Source organism: Danio rerio, chromosome 4, assembly GCF_049306965.1.
Source record: "Danio rerio strain Tuebingen ecotype United States chromosome 4, GRCz12tu, whole genome shotgun sequence".
NCBI classification, from domain to species: domain Eukaryota; kingdom Metazoa; phylum Chordata; class Actinopteri; order Cypriniformes; family Danionidae; genus Danio; species Danio rerio.
This window is the reverse complement of record NC_133179.1, coordinates 5,638,452-5,654,907: the sequence shown is the minus strand read 5'-3', so window position 1 is coordinate 5,654,907 and position 16,456 is coordinate 5,638,452. Positions and strand designations below refer to the sequence as shown.

General features: G+C 33.2%; 2 protein-coding genes and 1 long non-coding RNA gene across 13 annotated transcripts in view; 2 read left to right on the top strand and 1 right to left on the bottom strand.

Annotated features, from left to right (window-relative positions):
- Positions 1–12,313, bottom strand: part of LOC141381568 (uncharacterized) — a 51,828-nt gene extending 39,515 nt beyond the window's left edge. Inside the window, exons 1-4 of one of the 6 annotated variants that reach the window (XR_012401790.1) lie at positions 11,789–12,313; positions 10,533–10,938; positions 10,245–10,428; positions 8,854–8,986 (exon numbers count right to left, since the gene is read on the bottom strand). This is a non-coding gene — a long non-coding RNA (uncharacterized lncRNA). Of the gene's footprint in view, positions 1–8,853; positions 8,987–10,244; positions 10,449–10,532; positions 10,987–11,788 lie in introns of those variants that run through there. The other 5 variants (XR_012401789.1, XR_012401794.1, XR_012401792.1 and 2 more) reach the window with 5 other exon arrangements.
- On the top strand, positions 5,907–11,288 carry tigarb (TP53 induced glycolysis regulatory phosphatase b). 2 transcript variants are annotated; one of them, NM_200191.1, is given in 6 exon segments: positions 5,907–6,062; positions 7,851–7,888; positions 7,965–8,086; positions 8,368–8,445; positions 8,534–8,644; positions 10,621–11,288. In NM_200191.1, coding segments are annotated over 6 exon segments (774 nt in total). In that variant the 5' UTR covers positions 5,907–6,030; the 3' UTR covers positions 11,014–11,288.
- Positions 11,913–16,456, top strand: part of rad51ap1 (RAD51 associated protein 1) — a 40,371-nt gene continuing 35,827 nt past the window's right edge. For 2 of the 5 annotated variants that reach the window (XM_073946077.1, XM_073946075.1), the window contains exons 1-3: positions 11,913–12,256; positions 14,135–14,311; positions 14,399–14,549. In XM_073946077.1, the coding sequence (XP_073802178.1) occupies positions 14,497–14,549 (53 nt within the window). In that variant the 5' untranslated portion in view covers positions 11,913–12,256; positions 14,135–14,311; positions 14,399–14,496. Of the gene's footprint in view, positions 12,257–14,134; positions 14,312–14,395; positions 14,550–16,456 lie in introns of those variants that run through there. The other 3 variants (XM_073946078.1, XM_073946076.1, XM_073946079.1) reach the window with 2 other exon arrangements.

Genomic DNA, 16,456 nt, shown 5'->3' with positions numbered 1-16,456 from the left:
TCTTTTTAAGTTATTTTTTGTTTTGGGGGCTGGTTTCCCATGTTAGGAGTGCTTGCGGGTTATGGTCGGTTAATATTACAGCAATACATATAAACCAAAAACGACTGATCTAACTGTCAGCTGCCGTAGATGTGGGTTGACATGCTTAGTTTAGTTTTTATTTCTTCTTCTTTTTTTTAGTTGTGTTGAATTCATGTCAGCATTATGGAAGCTTGTTGCCAGTTTAGATTTTTTTTATGATGAAAAAATATCCCTTTTTTTGTTAATATATTAATTGCAAGTCAAAATCTGTAACTTTACATTAACTACACACTATGAGTCATTTAATAAGCATTAGCAAATAGTGAATTCATTATCTGTTAAGCATAACTCTACACATTAACATATGCTAGTAAGCAGTTTATAACTACTGATACAAATGCTTTATTATTGACTTATAAGCACATACATAATGTGCTTAATAATTATATACTTTGTTAATTATTATTTTTTCATGACTAAATTAAGTGTTGCATCATTTATAAATGTCATTTAAGAGAAGTTGCAGGTTTTTAAAGATTAATGCGTAAGTAAATGATTAATAAACTAACTAAATTAACATTTATATATCTTAATATTCAGGCATATACTAATAGTTCATTTGTATGTTAGTAAATGCTTCATTTACTTAACTTACAATCTAAACTAATCTAAAGCGAGGACTAGTTATGCTTTATAAATCCCTAATAGATGACAATTAAATTCTCAATATCAAATGAGCAATATATCTTTGCGATCTTATCTAAAAAAGTTAAATGACTGTAAAGTTTAAACGTTTCTGAATGAGAGGAGTGTCAAAATATAATATAAAATTGGACAAAACAACAACAATATAATAATTTTACAATAATTTAACAATATATTATACAATTATGATACAATTAAAGGCTCTGTTATATTGTAAACAGAAAATAAACAACTTCATTCATTTCTATTTATTCGAAGATACACAAATAAAACAGTATTAAATTAAAAATAAATCTTTGCAATCTTAACTAAAATAAAATCACTGCAGGTTAAACATTGCTAAATAACATTGCATCATATTATATTTTGTATAATTATTATTTCCAATTTTATGTTGTATTTTGACACTCCTCTTATTCGGAAATGTTTAAACTTTACAGTAGTTTTACTTTTTAGATAAGATTGCAAAGATGTATTGTTCACTTGATACTAAGCCTTTAATTGTCATGTTTTAGGTATTTATAAAGCATGAATATTCCTCACTTTTAGGTCACAAAACTGGATGAAGTTGCGTTAATAAAGCATTTAATAACATATAAATTAACTATTAGTGTATATAGCTGAATATTAAGATATATAAATGTTAATTTGAATATTTTATTACTCATTTACTTGTGCATTAATCTTTAAATATTTTTTTAAAAACCAGCAACTGCTCTCAAATGACTGGCTTATAAATGATGCAATACTTAATTTAGTAATGAAAAAATAATAATTAAGAAAGCATGAAAATACAATCATTAAGCACATTATGTATGTACATAAATGTGATAAGATGTTGATTTGAGTAGTTTATTAATCATCTGCTAACTCATTCTGAATGATCTTTAAAACCTTCAACTACTCTTAAATGCAAATGTTTTATAAATGATGCAATAAAAAAATGAATCAATAACAAAGTATGAAAGAACAATTATTATAAGTCAAGAATAGAGTATTTGTATCTGCTTACTAACATCTATTAATGTATAGAGAATGCTTAACAAATAATGAATTCACTATTTGTTAATGCTTAATAATTGATTCATAGTATGTAGTATTTTGTTTTTATAAAATGCGACTTTGTATCTGGCAATTGTGTCTATTTCTAGTTCATAAACTCACGCGTGTGAGAAAGCAAATCACAATTCTATCAATTAAATGAAAAGATATTAATTAAAAGTGCAAATATTTTGATCACAATTCTAAGGTTATATTTAGGACACTTCCTTTTTTCAGAACTATAAACTAAAAATATAGAATTTAGGATTAAGTAAAGGATTTCCTGCAATTTTTACTGTTTTTCTTGCAGTTTCTGAGTTTATATTATTTTTTTTAGACTTTTTTTAATTCTCAGAAGTGTACTTCTTGCACTTCTGACTTTGTATCTCTCAATTTAGATATTTCATCTTGCAATTCTGTAAAAATTATCTAAAAAAATGCACTGAAAAAAATTATTCAAAAATGATTCCTTGAATTTACTAGAATATTTTAAATTAAGTGATTGTAAACAATTTATTTGGGCTGGATTTAAACAAACAAATTAAGCTGAACATTACTAAATTTAATTTGTTTGCTTAAATTCAACTCAAATAAATAGTTTGCTACAATTTCATTTGTTTTATCCTGTGGCAAAAACTAGCTTCCATACAGCATAGATAGGACATCAAATCTCTTTATTTTATTAGTCTGTTTTATTTAAATTCCAGTCATCTACTTGAACCTTTCATATATAAAAGAAAAAGATACTTTGAAACATGATGGCTAATTTCCGTGCTCATTGTAAGTTTGTTCTTGCACTTTTGATAATTGAATTAATAAATCAGTTCTTTCTATATCACTTGACCTAAAGTAACTCATAGGTCTGCGATATCTGAGATGTTTACTTAAAATATAAGGTGCCATTGTGACACATCTATGCAAATGAACTCCATGTTGTGCTCAGTTTGACGACGAGTGTTTGTTCATTATTAGTGTGACGTTCGCGCTTTCTTTTGTTTCCAGTGTGTTTTGTGTGCTATCTTATATCTCCATGTACCTTTATTTCTGTGTAAATGTTTAAAGTTTCGTTCCAGTGCTGCTAAAAAGAAAAAGAAAAACGAAAAAAGAGCTATCGCGTTCGGTTTCCATGTTGCTGCTATTATCAAAGAAATGTTGAGCTTGTTTTCATGGTGGCTGCATGTCTGTTGTCTGTTTTGCATTTACACTGTCATTGATTTTCCTGGCCTTTATCCCTACACTGTCTGTCTCGCAGATATTTGCATGAGCAGTCTTGCCTCGTTTATATTTAATGTCGCCTTAACTGTCGTCTGACCTCTTTTTCTAGCTATTACACTATATTAAATGTGTGTTATGAAACGCTTTCATTGTTTCCTGCCCACAGTCACAATACCTCACTATACTTAAATCAGGAAGTTTTGTTATTTTTAAAGAGTGTAGTTTATTACCCCACAGGTTATGCCCCTAGGTTTGTTCTTTTATTAGCCTATCAAATACACCCTCGCCAGTCATATATCTGTAGATTATTATGGGGTGGGGAAAGCGTTTAGATTTTAAATATTATTTTTATTTCGTTTGAATTGTGTCTTAGCAGCCACCTGTTGTTTAAAGTTTCACCGCGGGATCAAAATAAGTGGCATTTCATAATTGTTTATTATTGTCACGCATTGATTGTAAGTTGGAACACTTACCTCATTTTGGCCTGTCAGAGAATCAATTCAATAAATTTCAATTTGAATACATCTGTGAGTTCATTCATTTACCTTCAGCTTAGTCTCTTGTTAAATCAGGGGCCGCCACTGCGGAATGAACCGCCAACTATTCCGACATATGTTTTACACGACGGATGCCCTTTCGGTTGCAACCCAGTACTGGGAAACACCCATTCACAGTACACAACAGGCAGTTTAGTTAATCCAGACTACAAAAAATGTGATTGTTTTTTAATTCAGAACGTAGGATAGTTGCGCCCTCGTGTGGTTAGTTTTGCTTATTGGCTCACAATGCATTTTGAAAAACACTGAATTTGGCTACAAACATCCCACAGCATTGTAATGAATGCAGTCCTACTTTTCCTTCTTTATGCAATTAGAGCAAACATTTAAATGCTACCATTTCTACTTGTACGTCACATTACAATTTAATTTGCAACTTAAAGTGAACCTATTATTCCTCTTTTTATAAGATGTAGAATAACTCTTTGATATCCCTAGAGTGTGTATGTAAAGTTTCAGCTCAAAGTACCACAGAAATGTTGTTTTATAACTCTTTAAATCTGCCCCTTTTAGGTTTGATCCCATTTGTGGCATTTTGGTGACTGTCGCTTTAAATTCAAATGAGATTTTTAGAAGAGGGCAGAGCTTCAAATACCTGTGTGTCAGCATAGTGGCTCAAAATCAAGACTAATGTCCTATGCTAATTAGGAAGAGATCATCACTAATGGGCGGGGCTTTCCTCCTCTGATGACACGTACAAACCGAGAATGTCAATCAAAGTGTTTCTGCAGTCTGTTTTTATCAAGTGTGATTAAAAAATCTAAAATTAATAAACTTTTACAATTAGAAACTGCTTATATATACAGAATCCTGCCACACAGGTGTGTTTAAACCTGTTTAAAAAGTGATTTTTGCATAATATGTCATCTTTAAAAAAATAATCAAAGCATTTAAATTAGGATGTGATTTGCATAAAACTTTGTTTGGAAATTGCAAATGTAAATTAAAGAATTTCATTTTCACTTCGTACAAAACTTTCCACATAAGTCATAAAGAATGCAATTTTAAATAAAGAAAAATACATTGCCATATTAGATATTGCACTGGTTTTTTAAATAACTACATTTCAAAATGCATCTTGTTACTAATATGCCATAAATTACAGCGTAAAATGACAACCTAAAATATTTAATGAAGAATCTGATGGTATTTGGATACCATTTCAAACAACATGAGCGTGCATACAGTAACACTATTGTGTAACTTTATTCATTAATTTTCTTTTTGGCTTAGTCCCTTGATTAATCTGGGGTTGCCATAGCGGAATGAACCGCCAACTTATCCAGCATATGTTTTATGCAGCAGATGCCCTTTCAGTTGCAACCCATCTCTAGGAAACATCCATACAAACTCATTCACACTCGGACAATTTAGCCTAACCAATTCACCTGTACCACATGTCTTTGGACTCTGGGGGAAACTGGACCACCCGGAGGAAACCCAAGCAAACATGAGGAGAACATACAAACTCGACACAGAAACGCCAACTGACCCAGCCGAGGCTCAAACCAGCGACCTTCTTGCTATGAGGCGATAGCACTACCTACTGCGCCACCGTGTCGTCTGTTGTGTAACTTATTTAATTAATTGAAATATAATTTATTTATTTGGTATTTAACTGTTAATGTAAATATGACAACATTATATACATGTTGTGTTGATAAAATGCAAAGTGTATGGGGTATTCACTCTGTTGTAACGCTGGTACCAGTTAGACAAAAAAAATACAAAAAAATGGGTAGACCTAAATATAATATAATATAATATAATAATAATTTAATATAATATATAGCATAATAATATAATATAAAATAATATAATATAATATAATATAAAATAATATAATATAATATAATATAATATAATATAATATAATATAATATAATATAATATAAAATAATATAATATAATATAATATAATATAATATAATATAATATAATATAATATTATATAATATAATATAAAATAATATAATATAATATTATATAATATAATATAATAATTATTGAATATAATATAATAAATTAATTATTTAATATAATATAATGAAATATAAAATATTATGAAAACATTCAGTAATTGAAGATTTTATATTCCTTAAGTCTCTTTTGCTTTATTATTAACAATGTTCTCCAAACTTGTGCAGTAGTCCTTAGTCTCTTGAGGGAAATTAACAAAAATTCGGCTTTGATACAGTCCATTTTTTCATGTATATGAAACTTTCCTATGATAATAAAAAGTTGTACTAGAAAGTTTTTTTTTTTTTTTTTACATGTATTAACATAATAAATACAAATATCAAAATGTTTTAGCTTGAATACAATATTTGTTTTCCTTAGAAAATGTTCCACATCCACCCAGAAAATACAATTGCAGAAATCTCCACAGGAGGGAGACAGACTTCAGTGACGTCATTTATCTGCAACACACGTTGGCTCGTGAACCAGGAAGAGCGGTCATACATTTCATCTACTGTAACAGACCAGTATTATGCTCACATTTGCATTAACGATCGTTCGACAGTAAGTGGGCGATTGTGTGTTTATGTCTGTTTTGCTTTTTACTTGTATAAAAAATGTTTACGCATCGTTACTACTATGAAACGTTATTGGTGTTATTGTAGGGACAGAGAGGACATGCACTTTATTTGCATCTGCTCAAAGTCATAACCACATGTCTGCTGATACACTTCATACATGTTTACAGGAACGCGCCTTACATAATATTCGCAGGATTTGACTGTACTTAAAAACATTCAATTCAATTCAGTTTTATTTGTATAGCGCTTTTACAATGTAGATTGTGTCAAAGCAGCTTCACATAAATGGTCATAGTAACTGGATCAGGGTAGTTCAGTTCAGTTTAGCTCAGTTCAGTGTGGTTTGAAGTCATTATTGAGAGTCCAAACACTGAAAAACATCCAGTGACCTCTACATTACTATGTACAACATTGTTGCTACAACTTTTGGAAATTGAATATTATTGAAGCACATTTACAATCCAAATCAAATTTAAAATCGAAAAGGTATCATAATATTAAATATCTTTTACATTTTCTACACCTATACAGAAGTCTATATTAGGGCTGCACGATATAGGAAAATCTAGCATTGTAATATTTGTTTATTTTGCAATATATATTGTGATATGAATACAGTTTTACCAGATGACTAAATATCTGTATTTGTAAAGAATTTATTATGTTAGATCAATTGGGATGATTCTGCAGTGGGAGTGCATCTCCATAAAATCTAATAATCTCTAAATTTCCCCGACACATTTTCGTTGTGGTCTGTGCTATTTGCAGTGCATTTCCCTATTTGCATGTGTTGTGAGTATTTTAATGTTTATTTTATTTTAATATTAAAAAAAAAAATTATATTTATATTTATTATATATATATATATTTATATATATATATTTTTATATTTATTTTAATATTTAAAAAAAAAGTTGTCCTACTGATCAAAATGATGTCATAAAATTCTTACTGTCTCTTTTCAATTTTTTCTATAGCCCATATTTGTTTAAAGTGCTGGGCAAAGATTAATTACATCCAAAATAAAAATTTGTCTTGTAATATATACATGTGTGTGAAGTTTGTATACTTATTATGTATATATTATATATATTTGAGTAAATATCAGTAATTTGGTAATTGGCTATATGCACACAGACTTTTAATTTCAGCCAGCCCCAGTGCTTCCAGTGAACTGAATCTTTTCATTATAAAATCGCCACGTTTAATATTTGATTTCTTTAAAAATCAGTGACTTTCACTGTCTGACTGATATACAATATAAAGCGGATCTCAGACCAGACAAGATGCACTGCATTAAATTCCATTTCCCCCACCATGTCTTTAAAATATGACACTTTTATTTTAACCCAGTATTTTTAATGGAGTTTTTGCGTTCGCTTGCTGATCCTGATGATGCTAGCATTTGCATGGTCTTTCTTCTCGTTTTATGCTTAAACAACTAAATGATAGCTTAAGTCTATTTAACTGAATGTATTGTAATGACATTACAACATCGATACTGTAAAAGCAACCTTATGAAATTAAAAATTGTCACATTAAACTTTCATCGGGAATTTATAATTGTCTGAAAAGCACTAGCTTTGCATATAGTGCATTGTGACTTCTGTAAAGTGTTGTGTTACTGAACTCCATTCAAATGTTCTGTAAATTGCTTTAGGTTGTATGCCTTGCCTAACAATTTCTTTAATTAATTCAAATCGAATTGACCAGAATGTGAAGAGTCTTTTCTGAAGTCATTCATTATTTGTGTCTGCTCTTTTTTTCCTAGTGGAGAAACACAGTACAACAGAGATAAACTGCTGCAAGGTAGATAAACACTCTATTATGTAACCCTAAAGACCTTTTCAGTGTCTAAATGTTCGTTTTTTTATCTGATGTGTAGGTCAGGGTATTGACACACCTCTGTCAGACACGGGACATCAGCAGGCGGCGGCTGCTGGACGCTACCTAAAAGATCTGCATTTCACCAATGTCTTTGTCAGTAATCTACAAAGAGCTATACAGGTGTGTTTATAAAGACTTGCCTAATTACACTAACTTGCCTTAGTAAGTTAAGCCTTTTAATGCCACTTTAAGCTGAATACTAGTGTTTTAAAATATCATCATGGCAAAGATAAAATAAATTAGTTATTAGAAATGAGTTATTAAAACTATCATGTTCAGAAATGTGTTGAAAAATATCTCCTTACCGTTAAACAGAAATTAGGGAAAAAATATACAGGAGGCCTAATAATTTAGGAGGACTAATAATTCTGACTTCAACTGTTTGTAACTTCTCATTTAAGACAGCTGAGATCATTTTAGGAAACAATCTTCATTCTTCTGCGACTGAGATGATATTGGATCCTTTACTCAGAGAGAGGGTGAGTGTTTGCCAAGCTGTCAAGCTTTGCCAAGCTTCAGATTCATTGGTCCAGGTTTTTATTTGCTGCATGTTGTGTTTTTAAACAGGGTTTTGGGGTTGCAGAGGGAAGACCAAAGGAACATTTGAAGAACATGGCGAATGCAGCAGGTCAAGCCTGTAGAGATTACACACCGCCCGGGGGAGAGACATTGGAACAGGTAGAAACTGAACTTTCCCTCATAGAAATAGCCTTAAATGTTGCAAGATATCCAACATGGGCTCTTTCTGATAACATACCCCTATATACATTTCTGGAGATTGTGAATTATGTAGCCAGAAGTACGTAGGGCTGCATTTCGTCTTTAGGACAAATGCTATGGGGCAATATGATGCCATTCGTTATCGCACTTACCAGCTGACCGCTTACCTCTGTATGGACGGCTTTCCCACTGTTACCAGTTTGTCCAGTAGCTTGCCGCGTACGTTGGTGGAGTTGAGGTGCAGAGTGGAGTTGATCACGACAACGGGGTTTAACTCAGGCGAGGAACAGTTCCAGAAAGCTGGTAAGACAAAAATAGAAACTACTAATAAAATAAACAAGTAAATAACAGGGTAAGAATGTGGTAAAATCTGAAAACGTTGTAAAAATCAGGCGACGGCTTTTCTTTTTTGGATTGCATTTTAAAACTGACGGTTGGGTTAGGGAAGGGTGGGTAAGTCATTCGGTGCTTTTGAAGACACTATTGGTTGGGTTTAGGCAAGGAGGAGGGTGGGTGAGTCAATCAGTCGAAAGCGGCCTCTGGTGGATTTACTTGAGAAGAGCAGGCACAAATTGCACCCGTGAGAGAAATTTGAGCAAAAGCATACACAGCGGCCTCTGGTGAAGTTGCGAAAACAAAAAAAAAAGTTTAAAAAAACGTTGCTGCTGGGATGTATTTGGCGCTCTCCAGAAATGTAAATAGCAGTACGTTTTAGAATGAGCCTGAAACATATCATCGCTCTTCATTTCAAATGGAAATATGAGGTAGATTTATGAGGTTCAGCTGGATGTTGTGACAGAAATTTGTCAAATATATTACTAGTTGAATGTTTAACATAATAATAGTCATGTAAAATATAGGATTTCTATTTTAAAATGTAATCTGTCTTTATTCAATCTTGCTGCTTAATATTTTTGGGAACACACTGTTCCAGTTACTATGACCATTTATGTGAAGCTGCTTTGACACAATCTACATTGTAAAAGCGCTATACAAATAAAGCTGAATTGAATTGAATTGAAAATCATGATTTTAGTTTTGTATTAAAAGTTTTGTAAAAATTCTTAATTTCCAAAGTATCACAGCTTCTATAAAAATATTAAGTTGCACATGTGTTTTTATTTTTGATTATGATACAAAAAAACAACTGTAATCATATTGTACATATTATAATAACATTTTATTGTAATTTTGGAAGGATTTTTAAACATAATTGATTTTAATAAATATTTATTTTCTTCTTTGCCATGATGACAGTACATAATATTTTGCAATAGACTAGTTTTCAGCTTAAAGTGACATTTAAAGGCTTAACTAGGTTAATTAGGCAAGCCATTGGTCAGCAGTGCTATGTTCCATAGCAATCAAACATAATAATGTTTCATATTTCTTAAGAGGGCTAATAATATCAACCTCAGCAGTTTTAAATTAAAACTAAAGACTAAAACTAAAAGAAATATGACTTTCTTTAAATAATGTAAAAGGAAATACCGCAAAAAGCCTGTATTGAAGGAGTAATGTGATTGCAGCTATATTATAATAATAGTATAGTACTCGCCTCACAGCAAGAAGGTCGATGGTTTAAGTCCCGGCTGGGCCAGTTGGCATTTCTGTGTGAAGTTTGCATGTTCTCCCCGTGTTGGCATGGGTTTCCTCTGGGTGCTTCGGGTTCCCCCACTGTCGAATCCAATGCATAAAGCATATGCTGTAATAGTTGGCGGTTAATTCTGCTGTGGTGACCCCTGGTAAATAAGAGACTAAGCTGAAGGAGAATGAATGAATGCTGATATAAATTGGTGAGCGTATGTGAGATTTCTCCTGAAAACATTTAAAAGCAGCTTCTGACCTACAAAATTGCTTGTTTAGTCATTTTAGTATTATTTTCTAACAGCACCCAAATGCTCACACAGAAGATCCTGCTTTTGTCTCTCCAGGTAAAGACTCGCTTCAAGAAGTTCCTCAAATCCTTGTTTCAGCGCATGTTAGAGGAGCACGGCTCTGCGTTGAGCTCTGCGCCATCGGAAGCAGATCAGCCTGTGATCGCTGGACTGGCAGACGATGGAGCACAGAACGTACCCGTCCACGCTCTGATGGTCAGTCACGGGGCGTTTATCCGCGTATCTGTGCGTCATCTGGTGGAGGATCTGCAGTGCTGTCTGCCCGCAGGTCTTAAGATGAACCAGGTGTTTTCTCCATGTCCAAACACTGGCATCAGCAGGTTCATCTTCACCATCCATAGGGAAGAGAGTGTCCTGCGGGCCACACGCATACAGGGGGTCTTTATCAACAGAAAAGACCACCTGGAGGAAGTCAAAAACTCTGACTGACAGGGCTCACTAAGACTGCTTGATTTGACAGTTTGTATTGCAAACCCAGCAACTGAAGCACATTACAAGTCTGTGTGTTTGATTTTATCATGAGTATTATTTAAATGCAGTTTTGTGAGCTGGCTGAACGTAAACACTCATAAGATGTCTTTTTTGATGTCGTCCATTATTTAAGCACTTTAAAGTTGCACCACCGCAGTTTTGGCCTCTATATTCACACGTAATGTGTACACGTATTCGTTTTCATGCAATAAAAGAAATGCTGAAACTTGAAATCAAGGAAGTTTGATTTGTTTTTGGATTTGTAAGTTAGTAGTAAGTATTTTCCCTTGGAAATGTATACTTTGTGTGCAGAGAAAATATTTGAATGTATTGAAAAGTGTATTGAAATGAATCAAAGTATGCTTGAAATAAAAAAAAAATGGACAGTCAAGTCAGGGAAATGGCGTAGCATATTTCTCACAGTTAAATTAATCATTTTAATTTCTTCTTTTGTTAATTATTGTTTTTAAAAGTGAAGCTAAAGCAGTGATTTTAATGTGAGCTTACAATCACTTAAGATAAACAACAGCATTGTTCATAGACTACTAGCACTTTTAAAAGCAAAAACTATTCATGTATAATTTAGTTATTTTGCTTCTTTACTATATTTATCTAGATTTAAGAATGTTCAGTGTTTACCAATGTGTTTACATGTCTGTGATATAAAATTATATTAGCCTAAAGTAGGCCTAATTGAAACAAAAAAACAAAATATTGAATCAAAAGTCCTTACCTTGGCCATTAAATTGATGTTCTGCTGTTGTTCACCATAATATTAGCGTAGCAATTCTCTCCGACTCGCTCAGAAATTGAAGGTTAAAAACAATACGTCATAAAAAACAACATGTGACGTAAATACACACTTCGTTTGCTGAAAAAGTAATCACGTCAGCGGTCGGAGTGCGTGAACGCGCATGGCAAATTAACGGTCGATGAGTTCAGAATTTTCGCTAATAATACATCAAATTGCGTTTTATTTTTTACCATATACGCTCAGAACACTTGAAATTAATGGATTGTGTCGTGTATGACCATCCTTTAAAACGTTTTATCAAAACTATAGTCATGGACGAGAGCGAGCACGACGTTTTAACTGAATTTTCAAACATGTAACGTTAACTTAGCCTAGATAGTGTGCTTTGTCTGCTGTTTTTTTTCCACAGAGTACAGAAGGACATGACTTGTCTTGAAAAACACCAAGGTAAGTTAAATAATGTCTGCGTTTTATATTTTTTGGTTGACGTTCATTCATTCTTTCATTCAAACTTTATTTATAAAGCACTTAACCACCAAAGTGCAGTAACGTTACAGTCTAACGAGTTAACGAGTCAGATATACGTACACACTATGCACACTATTTAAAACAAACATAAAATCAAGTGCCAAAGGTTAAGGGAAAAGATTTTGAGAGGTTTTGAGATGGGATATGAACAAAGACAACGTTTTTGATGTTATTATTATTGAATATAAGAATAATAACATCACTGCATTGAAGAAAAAAATAATAACAAAAAAACAAACAAACAGAAAACAATACAAACTTTACAAAGCCTCAATTTTTAAGAAAAAAAAGATTATCATAAGCTTTAGGAAACTTATTTTTCTTATTATTAATAATAAGAGATTCAGTTTCTGCAAGTAAAAGTATTAAATCTAGGGACTGCCTTTAGAAACTTATTTTTGTGTGAAAAATATTAAGAGTGGAACAAATAATAATAACAAGAAGATGGAGAGCATGATCATTGCCTGAGAGATACAGAAATATATCTTTTATAGACAAATTTAAATCATATTTAAATAAGGACGATAAATAAAAAATCTTATTCCAAAGACGTGAGTGATTGAGTGCAACTATAGAATAAGTGAAATAAAGTCTCTTCATGTTTATTACAGAAAGTACACAAATTAGATAGTTCAAAATAAATAGCAATTTGGGAATTTGTAGGATATACATATGAAAATCTTAAAATGTATCTCTCTTTGTTGGACATGCTGAATTTTTTAGGTAATAACCATGCTCTCTTCCATTGAATGCTGTCAGAGGAATTGGCCCAGAAATATGTACATCTTTGGGAGGTATAGAGTAATGTAACAATCGTCTGACATGTCGGTTGTCACATTTTTTTTAATCAAAAAAAGAATCTCCATCCAAAAAAAAAAAGTTTAGGTGTAATTGTTTTCCCCTCATTGAAGTAAAGAAACATTTGAAATAAATTCACATAACTTGACATGGCGGCGCAGTAGGTAGTGCTGTCGCCTCACAGCCAAGAAGGTCGCTGGTTCGAGCCTCGGCTGGGTCAGTTGGCATTTCTGTGTGGAGTTTGCATGTTTTCCCTGCGTTCGCATATTCCTCCGGGTGCTCCGGTATCACCCACAGTCCAAAGGCGTGGTACAGGTGAATTGGGTGAGCTAAATTGTCAGTAGTGTATGAGTGTGAATGATTGTGTGTGATTGTTTTCCAGAGATGGGTTGCAGCTGGAAGGGTATTTGCTGCGTAAAGACCATAGACTGTAAAATATAGGTAAAGACGTGCTGGATAAGTTGGCGGTTCATTCCGCTGTGGGGACCCCGGATTAATAAAGACAATAAGCCGAAAATAAAATAAATGTGTGAATGAACTTGGTGACAAAACTATATATAACACAATTGAAGGTTGTGGCTGGCAGACGGAAATTATACCATAAACTCATAAACTCCTCATATTCCAGAATATTGCCATAATTTTTTTAATTAGTCCAAAACAAAAACAAACCACCTATCAATAAAAAGAGATTTCTCATGAATTAAGACTTTAAAGTTATTCCTAAGTATTTCTTTGTGTGGGGAAAATAAACAAAGACAACGAAGGAGCCAGTCTAATGGAAAGTGACGTAATGCATATTAGGGTATACTATTTTCAATTTCATATTTTATTGGATTATATCGATTATGCGATGGTATGTATGTGTAAACCTATTAGTGATCAGAAGGTAAAATATCAAATGTCCATCATAAAAATGGGCATTTGAAGATTGTATTTATATTGATCGTCAGATCCTATGATTTTAGGCTAATTGAATTGTGTCTCCTCATCCAATAGATGGCGCTGTGCTACTGACCTCTGGAGGACAGATGTGCCAACCTGCTGATGGGTAGGAGAATGGGACACGTCTTCTCTGCCGCCCACTCCAACAGGAAACATTCACCATCTTTGGTCCCTCATTTTCTCCGGCGAGGGAAACTTAGTGATCTTCTAAGGCTTGTCATTTTCCTGCCGGTAAGTGGGCGGCAATTTGGTTGAGTTGGTCACGCAGGGGACCTGGACGACTCAAAAGCACTGACTGACGTCCTGCAATCCAAGCAGACGATAGACTAGTTTGTGGCCACACATTCTTCAACTCCTCCAGACGATCCTAAAATATCTGCTCAGACAAATCACATTTCTTACATGCACATGTGTTCATGCTGAAGCTGCCAATGTGCTCATCATCAAAGCTCTGCAGCAGCAGCTTCAGGTATGTTATTGTCCAATATGTTTGTACACTCAAACAGCTGCTGTGTCCATAGACAGGAAAAGGCCACTTCTATATAAAACCCTGCAGTTTTATTTAGTTTCCACAGTTTAGACACCCAAACAAAGCCACGTGCCCACAATGTTTTGTTCTGCTGCAGTTCCACTTAACTGTTTGGTTTGTTTTTCCCAGCGGGTCAGTCTGATCCTCCAAACCCAACAATCAAACTAGACAAGTGTAGACTTGATAAGACCACCAAACAATATTACACTTTTTTTTTCGTTCATGTCGGGAAACCTGTTTTTAATTATCATTTTTACTTGAAATCGTATCAGTGATGCCATACTTTTTAAAGAGTTTGATCAAGGGAAAACAAAAAACTTCAAAATGATTCGAAAAGATTCAATTGTTCTGAAAAATGGTCACAAATGGGTTGTTCAAGGTAAAAAAAATAGCAATTTGGAAATAGGGCGGCACGGTGGCTCAGTGTATAATAATTAATATGAATTTTATCATTTAAAAAATATTTTGCAATAATATTCTAAATTAAGGGGCAAGCAAGAGAGTCCTCAAAGCAAGCAAGTCCCCGTTGGGTCAGTTGACATTTCTGTGTGGAGTTTGCATGTTCTCCACATGTTCGCGTGGGTTTCCTCTGAGTGCTCCGATTTCCCCCACAGCCCAAAGACATGCACTATAGGTCAATTGAATGAACTAATTGGCTGTAGTGTGTGTGAACGAATGAATGGGTGTTTTCCAGTGCTGGGTTACAACTGGAAGGGCATCCACTGCGCAAAACATATGCTGGGATAGTTGGCGGTTCATTCCGCTGTGTTGAAATCGAGACTAAGCTGAAGGACAATAAATAAATTTCAGTTTTTGAGATTTTACCCTCTAATTTGAAACGCAACTTGCTTTAATTAAAAAAATTACATTTTTGCACTTCAGTGGATAATCTGCATAAAAATAGTGTCTTCTTTAAATAAAGTATGAGCTCCAGAGCAATTCGGATTTAAAACAGTAAACGTTGCGCTCGAAATGTATCCTATTACAATTTGAATTTTTTAAAATTATTATCTTAATAGGTGTTTCTTTTATTCCAGTGTCAATCAGACTGTTGAACACTGATAGATAGTGTATGTAATTCTTTTGCATGTTGACTTAATTTTAATTGTTATTGTGTAAGAACTTGCTGAAGCGCTGTGTGAGTCCACAGAAAATTTCTCATTTAGGGACAATAAAGTATACAAACAAACAAACAAACAAACAAAATATATACATACACACACATTTATTATGTAAAATAGTTCTATTTAAAGTTATTTGCATTCCAAAAACTACTACAAAAATGATTTTTGCACCATACTTAACGCAGTCTTATAATAATTATAATAATTAATAAAATTTGTATTATTTAAAAAACATTTTGCAATAATATTTCAAATTGAGGGGCAAGCAAACGAGTCCTCAAAGCAAGCGAGTCCCAGTTGGACGAGTTGGCATTTCTGTGTGGAGTTTGCATGTGCTCCACATGTTCGCATGGGCTTTCTCTGGGTGCTCCGATTTCCTCCACAGCCTAAAGACATGCGCTATAGGGGAATTAAATAAACTAAATTGGCCGTAGTGTATGAGTATGTATAAATGCCAGAGTGTATGGGCATCCGCTGCATAAAACATATGCAGCAATAGTTGGTGGTTCATTCCACTGTGGTGACCTCAGAATTAGCTGAAAGAAAATTGATCATTTAATCATTAATCATTTAATAATCAATAATTAATCATTAATCATCACTTGCATAAATGAGATCATCACTGGCTCCACATGATGACAAGTTTCACTGAATCGCTTCAATAAATATGGCTGAGTTATAATTGCCCTCTAGCTAATAATCCAATGTTTGTGGATAAAACTC